Below are 20042 nucleotides of genomic sequence, written 5' to 3' on the forward strand. Positions count from 1 at the left end.
ACCTAAACCTTCATACAGGAGCCACAATTCCAGATCTCCTTCATGAACAGGCCTATTATTACTCATTATTATTATTATCTTGATTTTCTATAGTTTGTCTGTACCTGAAGATGTGCTAGTGCACTTTGCATGTAACAAGACAAGTAAAAGTTCAGAGGCAAAAGAGGATATAACATGGGGAGGAAAGAAAAGGTATCAGGAGGTAGGAGTATCATGCAGATACAGTCACTTCACGTAGATCTGAAACAGGTAGGTTTTCACTGTTTCCAGAAAGTGAGCAAATGCGGTTCAGTTCTGAGAAGGGAGGGAAAAGTGTTCCAGTTACTCCAGTGAAGAAATGCTTTGGGACAAGGAAGAGTTCATACTTGGTGTTCTTAGCAGGAGTGATTAATAGTCTACTTTGATCACCAGATTAGGTAAGGAGTGGTACCAAGTAGGGAGGCAAGCAACTGCATTTGAATAATACTCTGGTCTGAATAGGTAAAAGGTCCTGTAGTCTTAGTGATATGTGATTACATTTTGAAAGTAGATGAGACAGGCATGAGAAGACCCCTTCGTTAGAAAAATAACAGGACTGAGAGACATCTGCAAAAACAACACTGCAGTCAGGGGATGATCAGTCTCTGGGCTACCGTTTTCAACTGGTTGGGAGCCAGGAGATATATATTTTTTTTTCAGAGAATGGAGGACCTCTTTAGAAGAATGAGTCAATGTTTTGATATGGGATAGTATGTTTAGTGTTTTAACACTGAAACCCAAAGCGTTAATAGATGAGCAAGGGTTGGGTGGAAGTTGGAGAACAAAAGTTTATTTAGGAGAGTTTTGCGGAGTTATTTATTTTGATGAGCTTCATTGTATTTCATGCAGGAATTACTATATGTTTTGTCTTTTGTTACTTTTGAAAAAGGAATTTGCTAGATATCCATTGCTGTATCTTCTTAAAGCATGTCTTCAATGTGATGATGCCAGCTATACGAAACATTATTTATTTTTTTGTTTAACTTTGTTTTATTGATTTTCAAGCAACTGAATATGCACATTACAGACCTCATGTAAGCCCATTTTCTTTCGATCGGATCCCTCCCCCGCCCCGGATCCAACCCATCCACCCCACATCTTTGCGTCTAATGAAAGGGTTCATAGTCGAAGTAAGTGTCCAGAGCTGCTGCGTTGCTCGATGTTCCCATCCATATAGGCACTGTGCAGGTCGCAGAAGTACAAAAACTCCCAACCAACCCATCCCTGTGTCCCAACTCCCCCCTGAACCGGTGTGCCATGTCTATATCGTAACTAGTTAGCGCGTGAGAGGTTTGAGGTGTACCAGCCCTCAGGAGGCCACCATTGGTTGCGGTGCATCAGTGAGTCAAAGTAGGCAAAGGTATTTCGGGCATGTGATTTCATTGAATTCTAGTGCTAGCAGAGATAGTAGAGGGCACCAGACAGTGTTGAATGTGGCAGTTGAGTGCGAGAGGTTGGCTTGTATACGCTCCATTCTGATGCTGTACCACAGCTTGTGTAGCCAACCAGTGTGTGTTGGACGGATCTGCGTGCCCCCAGAGAGATAGGATATGTTGAACCACCGCTCCCATTGCCAGTCCCATCTGTCGCCCCCTAATCGATTTCAGTGGAAATGTACGGGCGTAGGGTAGCCCCAGGAGCGTGTAAGCCGGAAAGCGAGGTATTTGGGTATCAAATTGTTTGTCTATATCACGGAGGACAGCCGTCCAATATCCCGTCACTTCCCTGCATTCCCCGAGTATGTGGGTTAGTGTTCCTTCCTCATCACAGCCCCACCAGTATCTCGGACTACGGTCAGGGTTACCTCTGTTTAGTCTGACGGGTGTCAAGTACCAGTAGATGGCCACCTTAACCGCTGCTTCTCTGCTTGTCGTATTTTTGGCGGTGTCGTTCGCCCTATAGTAGATGTCTCGCCATTCTTTTTCAGGCAAGTCTCTTCCCAGTTCCCTCTCCCAGCATCTCTGTCCCGCCGAAGGCCTTGGGGAGCTGGGGGCGTAGAATCTGATAGAGTTCGGAGATCATCTTTCGGTCAGACTGTTTGGTCAGAAGCCATTTCTCGTAGGCCGTTAACTTTCTACCGACTAATGGGCGCACCTCTGGCTACAGTAACCAGTGACGGATTTGGAAGTATTGGAACCGTTTCCGATCCTTAACGTCGTATAGGTGCGGTAGGTCAGAGAACTTAAGGAACCCCTCACGGTCAAACAGGTGTCCTGCTGATTTGCACACCAAGGTTCGCCACTGTGGGAACGCTCGCCCCTCCAACCCTGGCGGAAATTCAGGATTGTCGAACAGAGGCGAGAGTGGTGAGGGAAAGGAGGTGAGTCCCCGTTTAGTCTCTACCATATCCCATACCTGCACCACTGTGCGAGTGATTGGAGAATTATTTAGGTATGTCGGCCTTTCGGGCCGTCTCAAGAAGGGTATCTTCCAGAGGGATAGCCGCGCCATTGCCCTATCTTGAAATAACCATCTCCTCTCACGACTCCGGTCTACTCCATTCTACTAAGTATCTGAGTTGTGCTGACCGAAAGAAGCTCAACAAGTTGGGAATCCCCAGCCCCCCCTCTTAAGGGGGTCTATAGGATAGGTCCATGTGCAGCCGCAGCTACTTCCCGGCCCATATAAAGTGTTGCACCGCTCCTTGCAGCTTATGATTGTATCCCATGGAGGGGTGCCATGGGAATAGCCTGGAAGATATACAAAACTTTGGGCAAGATGGACATCTTTACAGCAGGGATGCGGCCAAGAAGTGATAGAGTTTGCTTCTGCCAACGGCGCAGGTCCCGTAGTATTTGGGAAGTGAGGTTAGCGTAATTCTGGGCGACTGTCTGCTCGGTAGACGGGGCCAGGACTATCCCCAAGTAGGGGATCGAAGCTTGAGGTCGAAGTTCTCCGAATTCCTCGGATGCGTCTCTGAGCGTGTTCTCATTGAGGCCTAGTGGTAGAAGCATCGATTTTCCCATGTCTATTTTAAAACCGGACACGTTCCCAAATGCTGTCAACTCCCGCAAGAAGGCCGTCACCGACCGTTTGTGTGTTTCCAGGGCCCCCAATATGTCGTCTGCGTAAAGACGGATTGTGTGCTGTTCCCCTCCAAAGGGGATGCCAGAGATATCAGGGTTGTCCTGTATCCTCTGTGCTGGGGGCTCCACGTAGAGCGCGAAAAGGAGGGGTGACAGGGGCATCCCTGCTGTGTGCCTCATCTAATGTCGAATGGTTGTGAACTTGTTCTATTGACTCATATCGCTGCCCTAGGCTTATCGTAGCAGCCTGCGACCCAGGCCCGAAACCATTTCCCGATGCCACAGTGTGCCAGTGTTTTATCTAAAAAAAAAAAAATCTACCCTGTCGAATGCTTTTTCGGAATCTATCGACCATAGCAGGGCATCCATCCCGGTGTAGTGGGCCTTGTCAATTAAGTGCATTAGGCGTCGTCACTGCTTTACCTGTTCGGTATAAAACCAGATTGGTCTGGCTCGATAATACCAGGCAATCGAGGACCAAGTCTGACCGCGAGGACTCCTGTAAAAAGTTTCAGGTCCAGGTTGAGTAGGGAAATCGGTCGTTACGCGGCACATTGGGTTATGTCTTTCCCAGGTTTGGGTAGAACAATTATATCCGCCTCAAGCAAGTCCGAGGGGATAGATCCAGGGCCCTGAAAGGAATTGAAAAGGCAAGTTAAGATCGGAGCTAGGAGCGGGCAAAAAGTTTCATAAAAACCGTTCGAAAAACCATCTGACCCAAGAGATTTCAGAGGTTTGAGGCGGGAAATCGCGCCAATCACTTCCTCGACCCTAATAGGCGCGTCTAGTGCTGCGGCTCCGGTCACGTTAATAGCTGTCGTAGCCGCTTGACGGAGATAGGTTTCCCCGCCGCTGTCTATTTGTGTGTCCTTGCTATAGAGAGAGGCATAGAAGACCCGCAGGGCCTCTGCTATTTGGTTGTCACTTTCCACCATCTTTCCCTCTGTGTTGTAGAGAGCTGCTATTTTGGAACGCTCGGCACGGGCTCAGAGTTTACTCGCTAGAAGACGCCCTGTTTTGTCACCTCATATGTAGTGTGTGTGCTTATGCCGAAGGGCCGCATATTCAGCTCTATCTAGATCGAGGCCTGCAAGTTGTGCTCTGGCCACTTTCAATTGCTGCCATGTTCTAGGGGCTCCTGTCCGACCATGCACCCTCTCTAATTCCACTACAGTCGCTGTAAGCGATTCCCTTTTTTCTTTTTGTTCTCTGGTTTCAGCCGCTGAGATAGCAATCAGTTCTCCCCTCACCACCCCTTTAAGGGCCCCCACAGCGCTGTCAAGGGTGTGTCAGTAGTGTCATTGGTCGTGAGATAGTCAGTGATGCATTTGTGTAGCTGCTGAGATACCCCTTGTCTCTGTAGTAAGGCCTCTCGTAGTCGCCACCTCCCTTTTGTTATACCAGCAGAGAGCGCAGCTGGGGTGATGTCCACTGTGGGTACTAGTCTATTGATTTCAGATGACCCAATAAAGTGGTCTAGTCTGGCGTACGTGTGGTGCACATGTGAATAAAAGGAGTACTATGTGTTCTGAGGGTGAGCCTCTCGCCAAAGATCCACCAACCCCCTGCGTTTCAGCCAGTCCATCCCCTCCTTTGATACTGCTCCTGTGGAACCATAGCGATTGCCCAACCTATCCTTCTCTGGGTCCATGACCAGGTTGAGGTTGCCTCCCACTAAGATCTGCCGGTCCTGCGGGCCTAGAATCTCTGACAGGGCATCATTAAGAAAGGGTTCTTGACCAGAGTTGGGGGTGTACAGGGACCCTAAAATTATGGGGGTGCCTTCCACCCACACCCTGTATGCCAGCAGCCAGCCCTTGATTTCTGCTATTGTATCGCCCATCTTGCCCTGAAAGTGGCGAGCAATCAATATAGCTACCCCCCCCCCCCTTTCTTAACTGTGGTAGAGGAGTAGAACTGTTGGGGAAATGCCCGGGACTTCATTTTATGCCAATCTCTTGAAAATAGATGCATTTCTTGTAGTAGACATACCAAAGCCCCAGAGTTATCTAAGTAGGACAGAATAGCTCGCCTCTTAATGGGGTTATTTAATCCCTTCACATTAAGGGTGATAACCTGGAAAGTAGGTCTCGACATGGTGTCTTCGTGATTAGGGATTGTCTGGTCACTGGGAATCTGCCTCTGCCGATTGTGTGTCTGTGCTTTTGAGCCGCGCTACTCTCCCACCGCTATCCTGGCCTCTAGCTATGTCCCCTCCCTGGCAGCACACCGGTTCCCCACCCCCTTCCCCCTTTGATGCCCCAACAACCCCCTCTTCTTCCCCTCACCCTCCCCTACTCCAACTGAACATTTCCAACATTCTACCATAGTCCAATGCCTGCCATCCAGGGCTGCGGGCATGTGGTGATGGAAGATCAGGGTAACTGTGTAGCCCAGTCGAACCAGACCCCTTCCCCCCCTCCCCCCGCCAGCCCGCTATAGTTCAGTGCTTGTAAGTCCCCATGTGTATATTAGAATTTCTCGGGAGATGAGGTGTCCCTTGAGACCGCTGCTAGGGCTGATGCCCTTTTGTGTGTCATAGTTGCGTGGTCCGGCCACGAATCAGCAGTGGGCAGGTGCTTGCGGCCCACTCTCTGCCATTACCCCCCCACACCCCCCCCCAAAAGATTGTTGTGATGGTTCGGGGGAGGCCTCTGGCTATGGTGTGCTAGGCCCAGAAGTTCACGTCTCTTGAAGAGATCGCAGCAGGTGTAGTTTGCCATTCCATTTAAAGATCAGTCGAAAGGGATGGCCCCAAGAATATGGCACACCTTTGTCCTTCAAGAAAGTGGTCACTTCACTGAATGCTTTTCTTGTCAGCAGAGTGATGGAGGCCAGGTCTTGAAAGAGGGCTATGCAGTGCCCTTGGTATTTGAGGGTTTGTTTCCGTCTAGCCTCTCGTAGTATGCGCTCTTTCAGTGGGAAGTCCGGCAGGAAGGCTAGAATGTCTGGCAGGGGGCTGGTGCTCGCCTCCCCATGCCCACTCTGTGTGTTCGATCGATGCGGATGTCAAAGTCAGAAGAGGCCTTGGAGGTATTTGGCGCAGTCTGCCCCTTCTTATAGTGGGACCCCTCGAACTCGGATGTTATTGCGTCGTGACCTGTACTCAAGGTCTTCTGTGTGTGCCTGTAGGTCCACCTGCTGATCTTTGAGGCGCATGAGTTCTTGCTGCAGGTGTTCTACCTCTTTGGTTTTGGATTGTTCGCCGTTCTCTAAGGCAGCTACAAGTTCCCCCAATTAGTCAACGTCTCAGTGTATTTCTCTCACCTCTCCTGCTACTTCTTGTTTAAGTGTTTAAAAGTCTTCCCGAAGGGTGTTAAAGACTGTTTCGAGAAATGTCAGGGTAATTGGCACTTCCCCTTCATCTTGTTCCACTGGTGGTTTAAAGGTCGTAGAATTGTGACCTCCTCTGTCTCCTGCCGTGGAGCCTTTAGTAAGCATTTCTTTTAGTGAACGTTCCCCTTTATTCCTCACAGTGGCCATAGCGGAACCTCTTGCTTGTCCAACCCGGACCCCTGCTTCTTGTCCACGAAGGTGCTACCAAGGAACCCCTCCAGTTACGGTGGGAGGAAAATGGCTGCAGGTCCCTCTCCGACACCTGCCTTGAGGGACTCCTCCTCTCTCTGAGACCTTGGCGGTTGCGTGACCGTTTCTCTGGCTTCGGTGTATGCGCTATCTACCTTGTGCCTCGTAGCAGGGCTTCACTAGCCCCCGGGAAGCGCTCGTATATCTGCAATGTGGCCTTTGTTGTGGTGTCTTCACTTGGGGACTACCGCGTGTCCCATGCGGGATTATAGTGGGAGGACAGCGGGCGCGCCACTCTCTGGGGTCCTCGCCCGTTAGCTAACCTTGGCACCTCTGACCCGTTTGAGCCGCGTGGTCCTGGCCAGCACATAGGGCACCGTATGGAGGTGGAAGGGGGTGTCTTCGCCGCTTAGCGCTGGACCTTGTGTGCTACCTAATGCTGCAGGGTTGGGCCCCTTCATCCGGCCTGCGTGTGTCTGCTTCCAGCTTGCTTAACCCTGGGTTCCTGCAGCGCTCTTCCGTGCCTCTCCACCAGATGTTGTAGTGCCCCGTGTAGGGGCCTGCCGGCCCCTTCCTGCTGCCCACGTTAGATGCGTCCTATCTTGTGCACCCGTAGTATATTTTCCCCTGGGTAGCCCCCAAGCTTTAGGTTGGTGGCTTGAAATCGCGGCAGGGTTGTCGGGCTCCCCTATGTCCAGTCGCCACCCTCTTTGCGTCTCCCAGGACAGATCCTATGCAACGCTTCGTTTCGCCGGTGGCAGTAATACAGAGCCCAGTCTTGCCCAGGCCCACCAGCCGCGCTCTTGAGTTTTGCACTGCCGCTAAGGTTGAGGCCTCTGGTTCCCAATCGCTGCTGCTTTGCACCCCCTGGGTTGGCTCCACTCACTGTCTTGGAGGACATCTGGGCGGGTGGGCGCTTCCAATCTGGCAGTCTATCCACCGGTCGCCAATACTTCGGGACTCAGGCGAGGGTTGCTATGTGTCCTTCCCCCCGGCCGGGGTCGACAAAGGTCCGACACGTACCCGTGCAGGCCCACAAGCCACGGCCTCGATTTCCTGGCCGTCGGGATCTCCGGCTCCCGAACGCACCATTCCTGTCGGCTGATTCACCCCCTTCGCCACAGGCTCTAACTCACGGTCTTCGAGGGCGCCGCCTTGGGAGCCCACCTCAGAACCAGCGGCGTCCTCGCACTTCAGGAGCTTGATAGAGGTTGTCCGCCCCTTCTCTCCGCTGGACTCACGGCCTGTGTGCCATTTTCGCTGGAGGGCACCCGGCTGCGGTAAGGGTCACCTTAAAGCTCGTCGGCTCTCAAACTGCGCTCCATGATGCTACTTCGCCCCCCAAGCCGTGCCACCATCTATGGTGCACAACTGGGGACTGTGCTAGTGAATTGGCTGGGGATGGGGGCCAACGGCGAGGAGCCTCCGGATTCCATGTCCATTCAGGTCACCATCTTGGCCACGCCCCCATACAAAACATTTTTTAAGGGGAGCTGTGTGTCATCAGAGTATTGTAATTGTAATTATATAGCGCTTACCTCCCCAGATGAGGCGTTGAAGTGCTTTGCGGCAAGTAGTACGCAACTCAACCCAAGCTTAGAGATAATAGTTAGTAGATTAGTAATGAGTGAGTTTTTGTGGTAGGTTTGTGATTTTTTTGTTTTAAGTTTTTTTTATTGGCAGTTATAGTAAATAAAAACATTCCTGAGGCATCGGCCTCATAGCAAAAACAAGAAACAGACAAATACGGGAAGAGGTGGAGAAAAGGGGGGGATAAAGAAGATGAAGGATGCGAGCGCATCCATCACATTAGCCGGCATTACAGGTTACATAGTGATCTTATGGTATCGACAACTAGTTTTCGATAGAAAGTCTTGGTAAGGGCAGGAAAAAGTTTTGACAATTCATAGTAAGGTGAAACGCTCCGTATGAAAAATACCAACACATACAGGAAGGCTGTTAACTTCTCTCCCAATCATTGCGTTTGTTCAGAGCTTCCCCCTGGAACACGAGAAATGTGAATAGGCCTGTGCTAAAATCAATTGGTGCATCTTCATGGTGGAGGTGTATTTCATGAGCTCATGTAGGTCAGAAGTGGCTCCCAGATCTCTAAGGGGTGGGAGGTTGGGGGCATGAGTTCCCAGTAAGTGGCTAATTGGTCCTGACAGTACACTGTATCCTGCAACTAGGATGTGATCCAAGGCACAGACTTCCTCCCCCCGTATCTGGCAACTTGGCATGCGGTAAGGAGCAGAAGCATGGAAGTCAAGTGTTTATGTGCAAGAGGCATATCTTTGATGTAGACTAGAAGGCTGACCGTCGGCGTTTGTGGTGTAGAATAGCCCGTAATCTGTTGTATAGTGTAATGGACTGGGGACCAATAGTCCACTATTTTAGGGCAGTTCCAGGCCAGGTGTATACACGTCTCCTGAGGGGATGAGCACCTCTCACAGCGTGTCTCCTCCCTCAGGCCCATATGTCATAATTGTACCAGTGTGCGATATAACCAATGGACGAAGTTGAAATGAATGAGTCTCAGTCAATAATTGGGGGAGAGGTTGCGGTCTGCTCACAGCAATATTTTCATTGGTCAGTAGTGAGGGGAGGATCAGTATCCTGTGCCCACTTGCCGTGGGCTGTAGGGGTACGGTTTGGGGCCTTAGCTTGCATGACTGCGTAAAGACGTGTGAGCAGCCTTCAGCTCAAGGCGTTCATAAGGATATGTTCAAGAGCGCTGAATGTGGGCGAGGATTCAGGGAAAGTGTTGTGTTGCTCATGACAAGTGGCACGTATCTGATGATATAGCAGGATGTCCAGTGCAGTGGGGCATGGAGAGATGTTAGGTTCGAACGGGGGTCGGAACGGACCTTCAGGGTATAAGTCAGCTTAAGTAAATAAGTACCTCTTGTGTGCTCCCGACCGCCTGCCTTCGTCTTGTAGCACCACCATCATTAGGTTGCGTGTGATAGGGATAAAAGGAGCATACATGCATTGCAGTTTGGCCTGACGTCGCAGGCTGTCCCACACCCATCCGACGCATTCCACAGTATCAGTTACGGCGCGTGTGGGTTTGTATGTTCGGTAAAGCGCAGAGGATAGCCGGACAGGGGAGGCCAGATCAATCTTCACTACTACATGTGGCTGGAAGTTAGTGGGGTACAGCCAGTAATGCAAGTATTGAGCCTGGGCGCACAGTGCATATAGCGCCATGTCCAGTGCGTTAAGGCTGGCTTGACCAAATGGAAGCGTGAGAATCTCCCATGAGATTCAGGGTTGCTTGACGGCCCATGCCAATTGAACCATGTTCGATCTCAGTCAGCGGAGAAATTGAATAGTGAGTGGCAGCGGGAGGTTAAGGAATAGGTATAGAAATTTGGGCAAAACCACCATTTTGGCAATGGCCATTCAGCCTGTCATTGTCAGGGAGAGTCTATTCGATATTGGGATCCTGTCTTCTAGCCAAGACTTTGTTCTACTGTAGTTGGCCCACCACAGTTCATCCATGTCTCAGCTAAGCCATATGCCGAGGTAGCGCACCGCCGCCTTGGCACATTCCATCAGGAATGGAGGGTAACATTTTGGGGTATTGTTGCTTAAAGAGAATATAACTGAGTTGGCCCAGTTAATGGTGACACCCGACAAACTACCGTAGCGAATTACTTCTCAGATTATGTAATCTAAGTTTTCTTGGGGATTTCAAACATAGAGGGCAATGTTGCCTGCATACATGGAGATTAAAATCTTTGATGTAACGTTCAACCCCTAAGGGCATGATGTTGCTGTATCCTGCCTGCGAGGGGCTTCAAGGTTTGTGCTCTTGTTTTTATGCGTGTTTAGCAGAGTTTAGAGCATGGATAGAATGGTGGGAATGGATTTGGAAGGGAAAGTACTACGTTGTTTTTGTAAATACAGCTTGTGTGTGCCCGTTAGTTGGGTAACATGGCTAACAAGCATTTGCAATGCAATAGGTCTTGCATTAGGAAAGTTTGAGCTTTTGGTATTGTAAATGACGCATTTTTTATTTATGTGTTGTTTTTGAAAATAGCAAAATTAATAGCTTTGTCATTTACAATGCCAATAGTTTTAACTTTCGCAAATGTGACACCTATAGCATTTGCAATGCAATATGTGTTGTATTTACGTGACTTAGAAGTATTGATATTACAAATAACAATGGCTTTTATTTTTTTTAAATAATTAATACTTAAATAAAAGCTATTGTAATTTATAATGGCAATAGCTTAAACTTTTGTAAATAACTTTTGTGAAGATTATGTTCAGTGTATTTTATTGTGATGAAAATACAAGAACAGAAGTGAAATATTAACATCTTTTTGTGACATTTGTAATAAAGCTTTAAACATTGAGAGAACATATTTGAATCAGTTGTTGCTGAATGGTTGCACTGATTGATGCTGTGGTGGCGCTGAGTTATGTTGTGGTGGCGACGAGTGATGCTGTGGCGTTCAGTGATGCTGTGGTAGCGCATTGTGATGTTGTGGTGTCCCTGAGTGATGCTGTGGTGGTGCTGAGTGAGGCAGTGGTGATGCGATAGATAGAAAGAGTATGGGCGATAGATAGAAAGAGTGAGGGCGATAGACAAATAGAGTGAGGGCGATAAAGAGAAAGAGTGAGGGCGATAGACAAATAGAGTGAGGGCGATAGATAGATAGAGTGAGGGCGATAGATAGATAGAGTGAGGGCGATAGATAGATAGAGTGAGGGCGATAGATAGGTAGAGTGAGGGCGATAGATAGATAGAGTGAGGGCGATAGATAGATAGAGTGAGGGCGATAGATAGATAGAGTGAGGGCGATAGATAGATAGATAGATAAATAGAGTGAGGGCGATAGATAGGTAGAGTGAGGGCGATAGATAGGTAGAGTGAGGGCGATAGATAGATAGAGTGAGGGCGATAGATAGATAGATAAATAGAGTGAGGGCGACAGACAGACAGAGTCAGGGCGACAGACAGAGTCAGGGCGACAGACAGACAGAGTCAGGGCGACAGACAGACAGAGTCAGGGCGACAGACAGACAGAGTCAGGGCGACAGACAGACAGAGTCAGGGCGACAGACAGACAGAGTCAGGGCGACAGACAGACAGAGTCAGGGCGACAGACAGACAGAGTCAGGGCGACAGACAGACAGAGTCAGGGCGACAGACAGACAGAGTCAGGGCGACAGACAGACAGAGTCAGGGCGACAGACAGACAGAGTCAGGGCGACAGAGACAGAGTCAGGGCGACAGACAGACAGAGTCAGGGCGACAGACAGACAGAGTCAGGGCGACAGATAGACAGAGTCAGGGCGACAGATAGACAGAGTCAGGGCGACAGATAGACAGAGTCAGGGCGACAGATAGACAGAGTCAGGGCGACAGATAGACAGAGTCAGGGCGACAGATAGACAGAGTCAGGGCGACAGATAGACAGAGTCAGGGCGACATAGATAGAGTCAGGGCGATAGATAGAGTGAGGGAGATATATAGATAGAGTGAGGGCGATATATAGAGAGAGTGAGGGCGATATATAGATAGAGTGAGGGCGATATATAGATAGAGTGAGGGCGATATATAGATAGAGTGAGGGCGATATATAGATAGAGTGAGGGCGATATATAGATAGAGTGAGGGCGATATATAGATAGAGTGAGGGCGATATATAGATAGAGTGAGGGCGATATATAGATAGAGTGAGGGCGATATATAGATAGAGTGAGGGCGATATATAGATAGAGTGAGGGCGATATATAGATAGAGTGAGGGCGATAGATAGATAGAGTGAGGGCGATAGATAGATAGAGTGAGGGCGATAGATAGATAGAGTGAGGTGGCCTCGTGGTTGATGGGGTGGGTGTATTGGACATGGGTGTGGTGGACGTGGTGGTGGTGGTGGACAAGGTGGTGGACGTGGTGGTAGTGGTGGATGTGGTGGTGGTGTAGATGAATGTGGTGGACATGGTGGTGGTGGACGTGGTGGTGGTGGACGTGGTGGTGGTGGACGTGGTGGTGGTGGACGTGGTGGTGGTGGACGTGGTGGTGGTGGACATGGTGGTGGTGGACATGGTGGTGGTGGACGTGGTGGTGGTGGACGCGGTGGTGGTGGACGCGGTGGTGGTGGTGGGCATGGTGGTGGTGGACGTAGTGGTGGTGGACGTAGTGGTGGTGGATGTGGTGGACGGCAAGGTTGTGGTGGTGGATGTGGATGTGGTGGTGTTGGTGGTGGACATGGTGGATGTGGTGGTATTGGTGGTGGTGGACGTGGTGGTGGTGGAAGCGGTGGTGGTGGACGTGGTGGATGTTGTGGTTGTGGCCGTGGTGGTGGATGTAGTAGACATGGTGGTGGATGTAGTAGACATGGTGATGGATGTGGTGGTGGACTTGGTGGTGGACTTGGTGGTGGTCGTGGTGGTGGACGTGGTGGTGGTGGACGTGGTGGTGGTGGACGTGGTGGTGGTGGAACATACAGACAAAAAAACAAAAGGCAGATACCACAGAAATTAAAACGCCTGGGAGAAGAGCCAGGTCTTCAGGAGTTTACGGAAGATCATAAGTGAGGGTTGGCTGGTAAGTTCGGGGGGAGCGAGTTCCATAGTTTGGGGGCCAAGGTGGAAAAGGCTCTTCCTCCCCACTTAGCCTTTTTAAATCTGGGAACGACGAGCATATTTCTAGAGGCCGGGCGAAGGACTCTGCTCGGGGTGTAGAGACTAACAAGGGATCTTATCGCTTCAGAACCTGATCCAAAGACTGCCCTATGGGCCAGGCAAAGGAGTTTGAAAGATATCCTGGCTTGAATAGGTAGCCAGTGGAGATCTTTCCTGGCCAGGGTTGCCGATGCCCGCCTAGGGAGGTTCAGGACCATCCTGGCTGCAGCATTTTGGACTACCTGTAGACGCAGAAGCGATTTCTTGTTAATGCCATCATAGAGCGCATTACAATAGTCTAGCCTAGAGGAGACCAGGGCGACTGTTGACTGTTTGCAGGCCTCAGGCGACAGATATGGGGCAATCTTTTTCAGCATCCGGATGATAGCGCAGCAGGTGGCCACCGTTCTATTGACCTGGAGGTGAAAGGAGAGGGCTGGGTCTATGAGAACACCCAAATTCTTAGTCGAGTGGGTGGGAAGGGAACACTCTCCTAAGGAGGAAAGCCACCAATCTCCCGACCATAAATCCTGGCTCCCTCCGAAGACCAAGACCTCCGTCTTTTCCCCATTCACTTTTAGGTGGTTGCGTATCATCCATTGCGAGACTGCCTCCATACACGCGCGGAATCTGAGGGCAGAATCTTTTATAGGCTGAGTGGTGGAAACGATAATCTGGGTGTCGTCAGCATACGACAGTACATGGTACCCAAAAGATCGCACAATGTTGGCCAGTGGGGTTACGTAGATGTTAAACAGGAGCGGGCTCAACGCAGAGCCCTGCGGGACCCCACATTACACCGAGTGGGAGTGAGACAAAAAGTTGCCCAGCTTTACTCTCTGCCACCTTTGATGGAGGAAGGAGGAAAGGAGATTCAGAGCACTACCTTCCACCCCTATACCCTTTAGCCTCTCGACCAGGATTAGAGGGGACAGGGTGTCGAAAGCTGCCGTTAGGTCCAGCAGCACCAACAGAGTGGTCTGTCCCCTGTCCACCTCCGATCTGATGTTATTGACCACAACTGTGAGGGTAGACTCGGTGCTGTGGGCAGCACGAAACCCATGTTGGGAAGAATCCAGCAGGTTCGAACTCTCCAGATGACAAGCCAGATGGCGGTTGAGATGGGCCTCCAGCATCTTAGCAGGAGCTGGAAGTAGGGATATGGGCCGAAATATTTTTAGGACTTCAGGGTCCAGGGAGGCCTTTTTCAACAGCGGCTTAATAACTGCAGTTCTCCAGGGTACGGGAAAGCTCCCTTCGGTGATGGCCATATTCATCACCTCCAGCAGAAGGGGAAGGACCACATCTCTACAAGCCTTTGACGTTTTTAAAGGGCAAGGGTCCAGAGGAGAACAAGTCTTGGTGGCTTCAAGAAGGCGGTTTAGTTCTTCCAGGGACAAAAGAGGAAAGCTTGCAAAACAGGGACAGGAACCCGATATCGGAGCCTCAACCGGGAAGGGAGAGGGGGAGGGAGGCTGATTAGTGTCCAGCTCCAAATTAAGGGTGTCAAGGGAGTTGTGTATGTCAGCAATTTTTGAATGAAAAAAGCTTGCGATGTTATCGCAGAGCTCCTGTGTCTCCACAACAGAATTGGCAGCTTTGGGTGTTGACAAAGTGTTGATGATTTTAAAAAGCTCCCTCAATGATTTTAGCGATGCAGTGATATTGCTAAAATAGCTCTTTTTTTCCTCGGCTATCGCCTTTTTGTATTCCTTTAGGGCCAGTTTGTGTTGGATCTTCCCCGGGGCGTCGGGTTGTGCATACCAGGATCTTTCTTTTTGTCTGCACTTTTGCCGTAGGAGTCCAAGTCGGTCAGAATACCAGGGTAAGCAGGGACTTTTCCTGGCCGAATAATGTTTTTGGGGAGGTGCTAGAGTGTCTATCGCATTACATAGGGCATTAGACAGACTGCTTGCAACAGCATTGGGGTCTGACGAGAGTCTCACTCCTGCCAGCAATGGGGCTAGGGAGCAGTTACAGACCTCTCTATAATTTCTTCTAGTTTCCCATAGGCTCCTATTTCTTTGGTTGGGGGCCGAGGAGGTGAAGTTAAGGTGGAAGGGAAGTGCCCGATGGTCCGACCAGGATAGAGGAATCGGGGTTCTCGTCACCAACCTGGTATCGCTAGAGAAAATGCCATCTAGCGTATGCCCGGCAAGATGTGTAGGGCCTTCTACCAGTTGGCTAAGCCCACAGGCAGTCAAACCCTCCACCAAAGACATCGTGTCTCTATCATCTGCCACCTCCAAATGAAAATTAAAGTCGCCAAGGAGGGTTAAGTTTGGCCTATTAATGAAGGGCTCTAGCATTTTGAGAATGTCATAGGAAAAGGTGGCCCTAGGGCCTGGAGGCCTATAGCAGAGAATGCCAGAAAAGGAGGCTGTGGCGTCAAACTGTATGGAAAAATATACTGCCTCAAAATTATCCAAGGGAGACAAGAGGGGGTCAATACGACATGTGAAGCAGTCTCTACATAGAATACCCAGCCCTCCACCTCTGCGCCTGGTTCTGTCCATTCTAACCAGGGCATAGCCCTCAGGGGGTGGCATCAACCAGATCCGGGCCGGAGGTTTTCGAGCCCCAGGTTTCAGTTATGAAGACCCAGGGGGGTTCCCTTTGTGATATAAAATCTTTGAATGCTACATTATTTTTAACCAGTGACCTGGCGTTGATGAGAAAGCCAGCCTCCTTTACAGGGCTGTCTAGAACCTTAGCTGCCATCGACCTAATCCGGTGTTTTCTAAACTGTCTAATACATGCCGGACTGGGTACATTACAGCCGCAGTTACAGGAAGATATATCCTCCGGAGATCTAGTATAATGGCATGGCAGCGGGGGAGATCTCATAGAGAGCAGGGTAGAGAGGGAATAGAGCTCACGATCAACCGGGAGAGGGGTGCGAGGGTCAGCCCCCCTGGCCCGTGGCACGGTCTCAAGGCAGACGGGCGCAGACGGGCTAGACTCAGGCGCGACTCAGGCGCGACTCCGGCGCATCCGCTGATCACGTCCGCTGCACGGAGGCATGCCCGTCCCCTTTTATGCTCAGAGCTAGACTGCGCAAAACGCTTCCTCCCAACCCAAGATGGCCATTCCGAAAACGTCCCCGGGACCGACAGACTCAGCGCCTAACTTGGCTGAGAGCTGTCCCAGAATGCGGGGAAATGCGGGAAAATTATATACAAGTTAAAAAAGGGCTGAGTATTAAAGCCAAAGTGTAAGAAGGTTAAAAACATTAAAACCGGGTTTAAAGTCCGTGGCACAGCAAGGGAGTGGTACAGAAAGACAGGCAGTACAATAGCAGAGCAACCTCCCGGCTTTCCGCCTCAGGAGGGAAACACACACACAGCAAGGTATTGACTCAGAATGTCATCCATAAACAACCATCCACTCTCCTACAGTAACATTGGCAGCATGATATCAGTCTTACAATATTCCTATCCACTTGACCAGCGCACATACACATAAGATGTTGTTAACAGTGCTGCTCCTGTGTGTTTCACCAGTGGGAACTAATCCGTGCATTTTTTTGTTTTAGTTAAGAAAACATGCCTCTGTCAGTGACCCCAGGCTTTATTTTATAAAACTTCGCCGAAGCAGTGTTTTGTGGAAAGGCAATATGCAAATGTGGGCCACTTTTGTTTAGCGTGCCCAGGTTGATTTTTAATCCCAATCCAACCCTGCCTACACTCAGGTCAATCAAGCAACCAGATGATAGTCCAGTGACGCCCCCACACCATATGTAAAATGTCTGTCAGCATACTCGCTACACCGGAGACACAAAGGCAAACAGCCTGTGTAAATAATGCCCAGTTGGGTGCCAATAAACTTGATGTACAAAGTTATATTGAATAGGCTTGAAGCATGCATTTGTTGAAGACTTAGGCAACCCCTCGTGGACCGCTTGCCATTCCACCTCTGTGAGTTGCTCACCCATTAATTACGTTAAGCAAACAGTGGCAGAACCACTGTTCGCTTAACGTATCTATCCACAGGTTCTGTGCGTAACTGGGTTATCACATGTTATTAACGACACCCATTAATTGCATCATGCCATCCACCCTGAAGTGCCAGCGCTGGTGAAGAGGCATCCTCACGCCATGCTCTGTAAAGCTGCAAGACCAAAAGCCTTCCTCCCACCAACCCAATAGTTCCACAAGTACCCGAGATGCCAGGGAACGAGGACAAAATACCCTGACAGTGGCAGACAGCTTTGCATACTGCATGAAATGACCAGACCCCAAGTCAAATGTTTCTATGCCTCTGCTAATGTAAGAAATCTATTGTTGGGATACAGATCCTGCAGGAACTTACAGCCCCCGCTCTCCACTTTTCCGCCTTCATCTGGCAGGCAACCTGTACAAAGGGCTGTAGAATGTTATGTTATGTTAACTAAAGCTTATATAGCGCGTAATCACCTGCAGGTCTCTTAGCGCTTGGAGAGAAAGCTCAGATACCCTCTACCATTCCCGATGAGCACCAAACGGATATGTTAATTTGTGTCCAGAGCCTCCCTAAACAGAAGGGTTTTGAGGTGTTTCCTGAAGGGGAGATGGGCGGGTTCCTTACAGAGGTTCACAGGCAGTTTGAATGCGAATGTTTGATTCAGGCGCATGCAGGGACCTATTCAGCATCCTCCGGACCACGCGTTCCCATGCCCTGCATATCTATTTGACCACAAAAGGAGCAAGCTAGGGGCCTTATTTCCAGACATCATAAATCTGGGTAGTAGGCGCACCCGTGGAACCCTTCCAACAAACGTTTCTCCCAGTTGCCTCACTCATCCAGCCAGTGGACCTCATGCTGCAGTTGGGTAGCCAGATAATAAAGATATTTACACGGAACCCCCATCCACCTTTGATCCATGTTCTACTGAGTAGCCACCCCACCTGCTTCCTCCCTGCTGCCCATAAAAGGTCCTCTATGTGTTTGCCCAGCTCCTTGAATGTCTGGTGGGGTATACTAAACAATGTGCCCTGGAAAACATACAAGCAGCGGGGCAACATGATCATTTTAACTAGGGCTATTATGCCCATCAGAGAGAGAGAGACGAGGGTGTATTCCAAAAGGTCACCAATGCTCTGAGAACCACCTCTACAGAGCTGTTAACCGAAAAGGTTAGGACTTTCTGGTGTCACACTGGATATGGGATCACATTGGGAGCTGTGATCCGACACGTGGTCAAAATCAATTGATTTGCACGACATTTTATATAGATGAAGTTGTATTGCTTGTTCCATAGAATTTAGAATCATTGCATAATTGGCACCACATGTTCATCCCGATACGAATTCTTATCGCAGTCAGAGTATCTATATCAAGGAGATTTAATCTATTTCCAGTTACTTATGCGGGATTTGGTGTGAAAGTCTAGAGTTAACATTACAATGTGTATTTATGATAAAGTAGCTCAATAGTGAAAACGAATATTGTCAAGAGCAGCCCATAATCAAAAATCATAATAAAATCGGTTAGGCCTTTTCTGACTTTCATCCGTTCAAGTTGAAGAGAGTGAGTGTTTTTACTATTTAATTCTTTGGTGGTATTACTGTAAAATAAGCAGCACGTACTAAAGTCATTGTTTCCCAACATAATGCATTATGGAATCTGCAGTTTTGGTTTCCTTCATTTGTATCTATACATGTGGCTGTAATGTTTGCAACTCCTGCGTCTAATAAATAGAAAAGAGAACCTAAACAGAACTGCTTTCAGTATTTAAAATTTAGTGTGCATGTATTTTGGTGTGTATGTCGGTGCGTGCACAAATGTGTAGCGATACAAGGCCATGACATTGCCGGCAAGTGGTCACATGTCCTAGGTGCCTGGTTCTTGGGTCTGTTTTGTCTTTTAGTCACCTTAACTTTGGGATGTTTGAAAACAATGCCTCGCACATTATACTGCACAAAAAGGGTCATGTCTGATATTTACTGTACCTGATGGATATAGCTGCTTTGCTGTATTCTTTTATGAAGCGTCACTTAAAATGTCACACAAAAATATTAAAGTATCACACATAAGCACACCGAAGCATGTAAATGTCACACTGAAATCTTGACAACTATGAGACGATGTTCTAAGTAAGAGACGATGCTAATTTAGTGTGCCCTACTTTTCAACTTCGTTCATTTCAATGCATATAAATGGAGACATGAAACCCACCCACCCAATTCTTGACTTTTAATTTCCCACTCTGGTGTTCCCAAATATTGGCATGACTGCGACTTTTCTAGGCAACCTCCACCTATGACACTTCCGGGGGCTGACACCTGCTGATCTCTTTTAAGCTCATCCCCTGCTCTCACTGCAGGCTCCTCCCCTCGTGCAATCCACGCTGCAAAACAGCCATTTGCTACCTCCCTCGTAACCCTGGGCACTCACGATTGGGAACGTTGACCCCACAAAGGCGGCACCGGAAGCCGCCCCGCGGCTGAGGTTCTACGTCTCCCTCCATAGCACTTTCTGCACTCGACTCACGTCCCGGAAACGCTTCTTCACGAGGCAACAACGCGCGGCGCGGAGCTCAAAACTCTCTACGTCTCTTCCTGTTTACACATCCACGTGACAGGAATAAGCCAATTTGTGGCGGCCATTTTAGAATGGGAATCGTATAGCCAACATTCGTCTGTCTTTACCCGTTCTGGGCGGGGTATTCGAAGTTAGGAATCACGCTTTTTCCCCCGCTACGATTAGTATTTCTTTAGAAAGGCTATTGAGTAGTTCCCTTTTTTTATCAGGTTTGCTGGTTGCGAAAGACATATTGTGGGCTTTCGAAGAACATACTTTGAGCTCGCATAGCTACAAGTTTTCCGTTTGCTTATGTGTGACATTCCT

The 20042-nt window shown here is 49.2% G+C and overlaps 1 protein-coding gene across 1 annotated transcript in view; it reads right to left on the minus strand.

The window, feature by feature from the left end:
- Nucleotides 1-19756, minus strand: part of TUT1 (terminal uridylyl transferase 1, U6 snRNA-specific) — a 233739-nt gene extending 213983 nt beyond the window's left edge. The window contains exon 1 of the mRNA XM_078660593.1: nt 19590-19756. Within this exon, the coding sequence (XP_078516719.1) occupies nt 19590-19662 (73 nt within the window). The 5' untranslated portion in view covers nt 19663-19756. The remainder of the gene's footprint in view (nt 1-19589) is intronic.
- Nucleotides 19757-20042: the final 286 nt, after the last annotated feature.

The sequence above is a fragment of the Lissotriton helveticus genome, chromosome 9, assembly GCF_964261635.1.
Source record: "Lissotriton helveticus chromosome 9, aLisHel1.1, whole genome shotgun sequence".
Taxonomy (NCBI): Eukaryota; Metazoa; Chordata; class Amphibia; order Caudata; family Salamandridae; genus Lissotriton; species Lissotriton helveticus.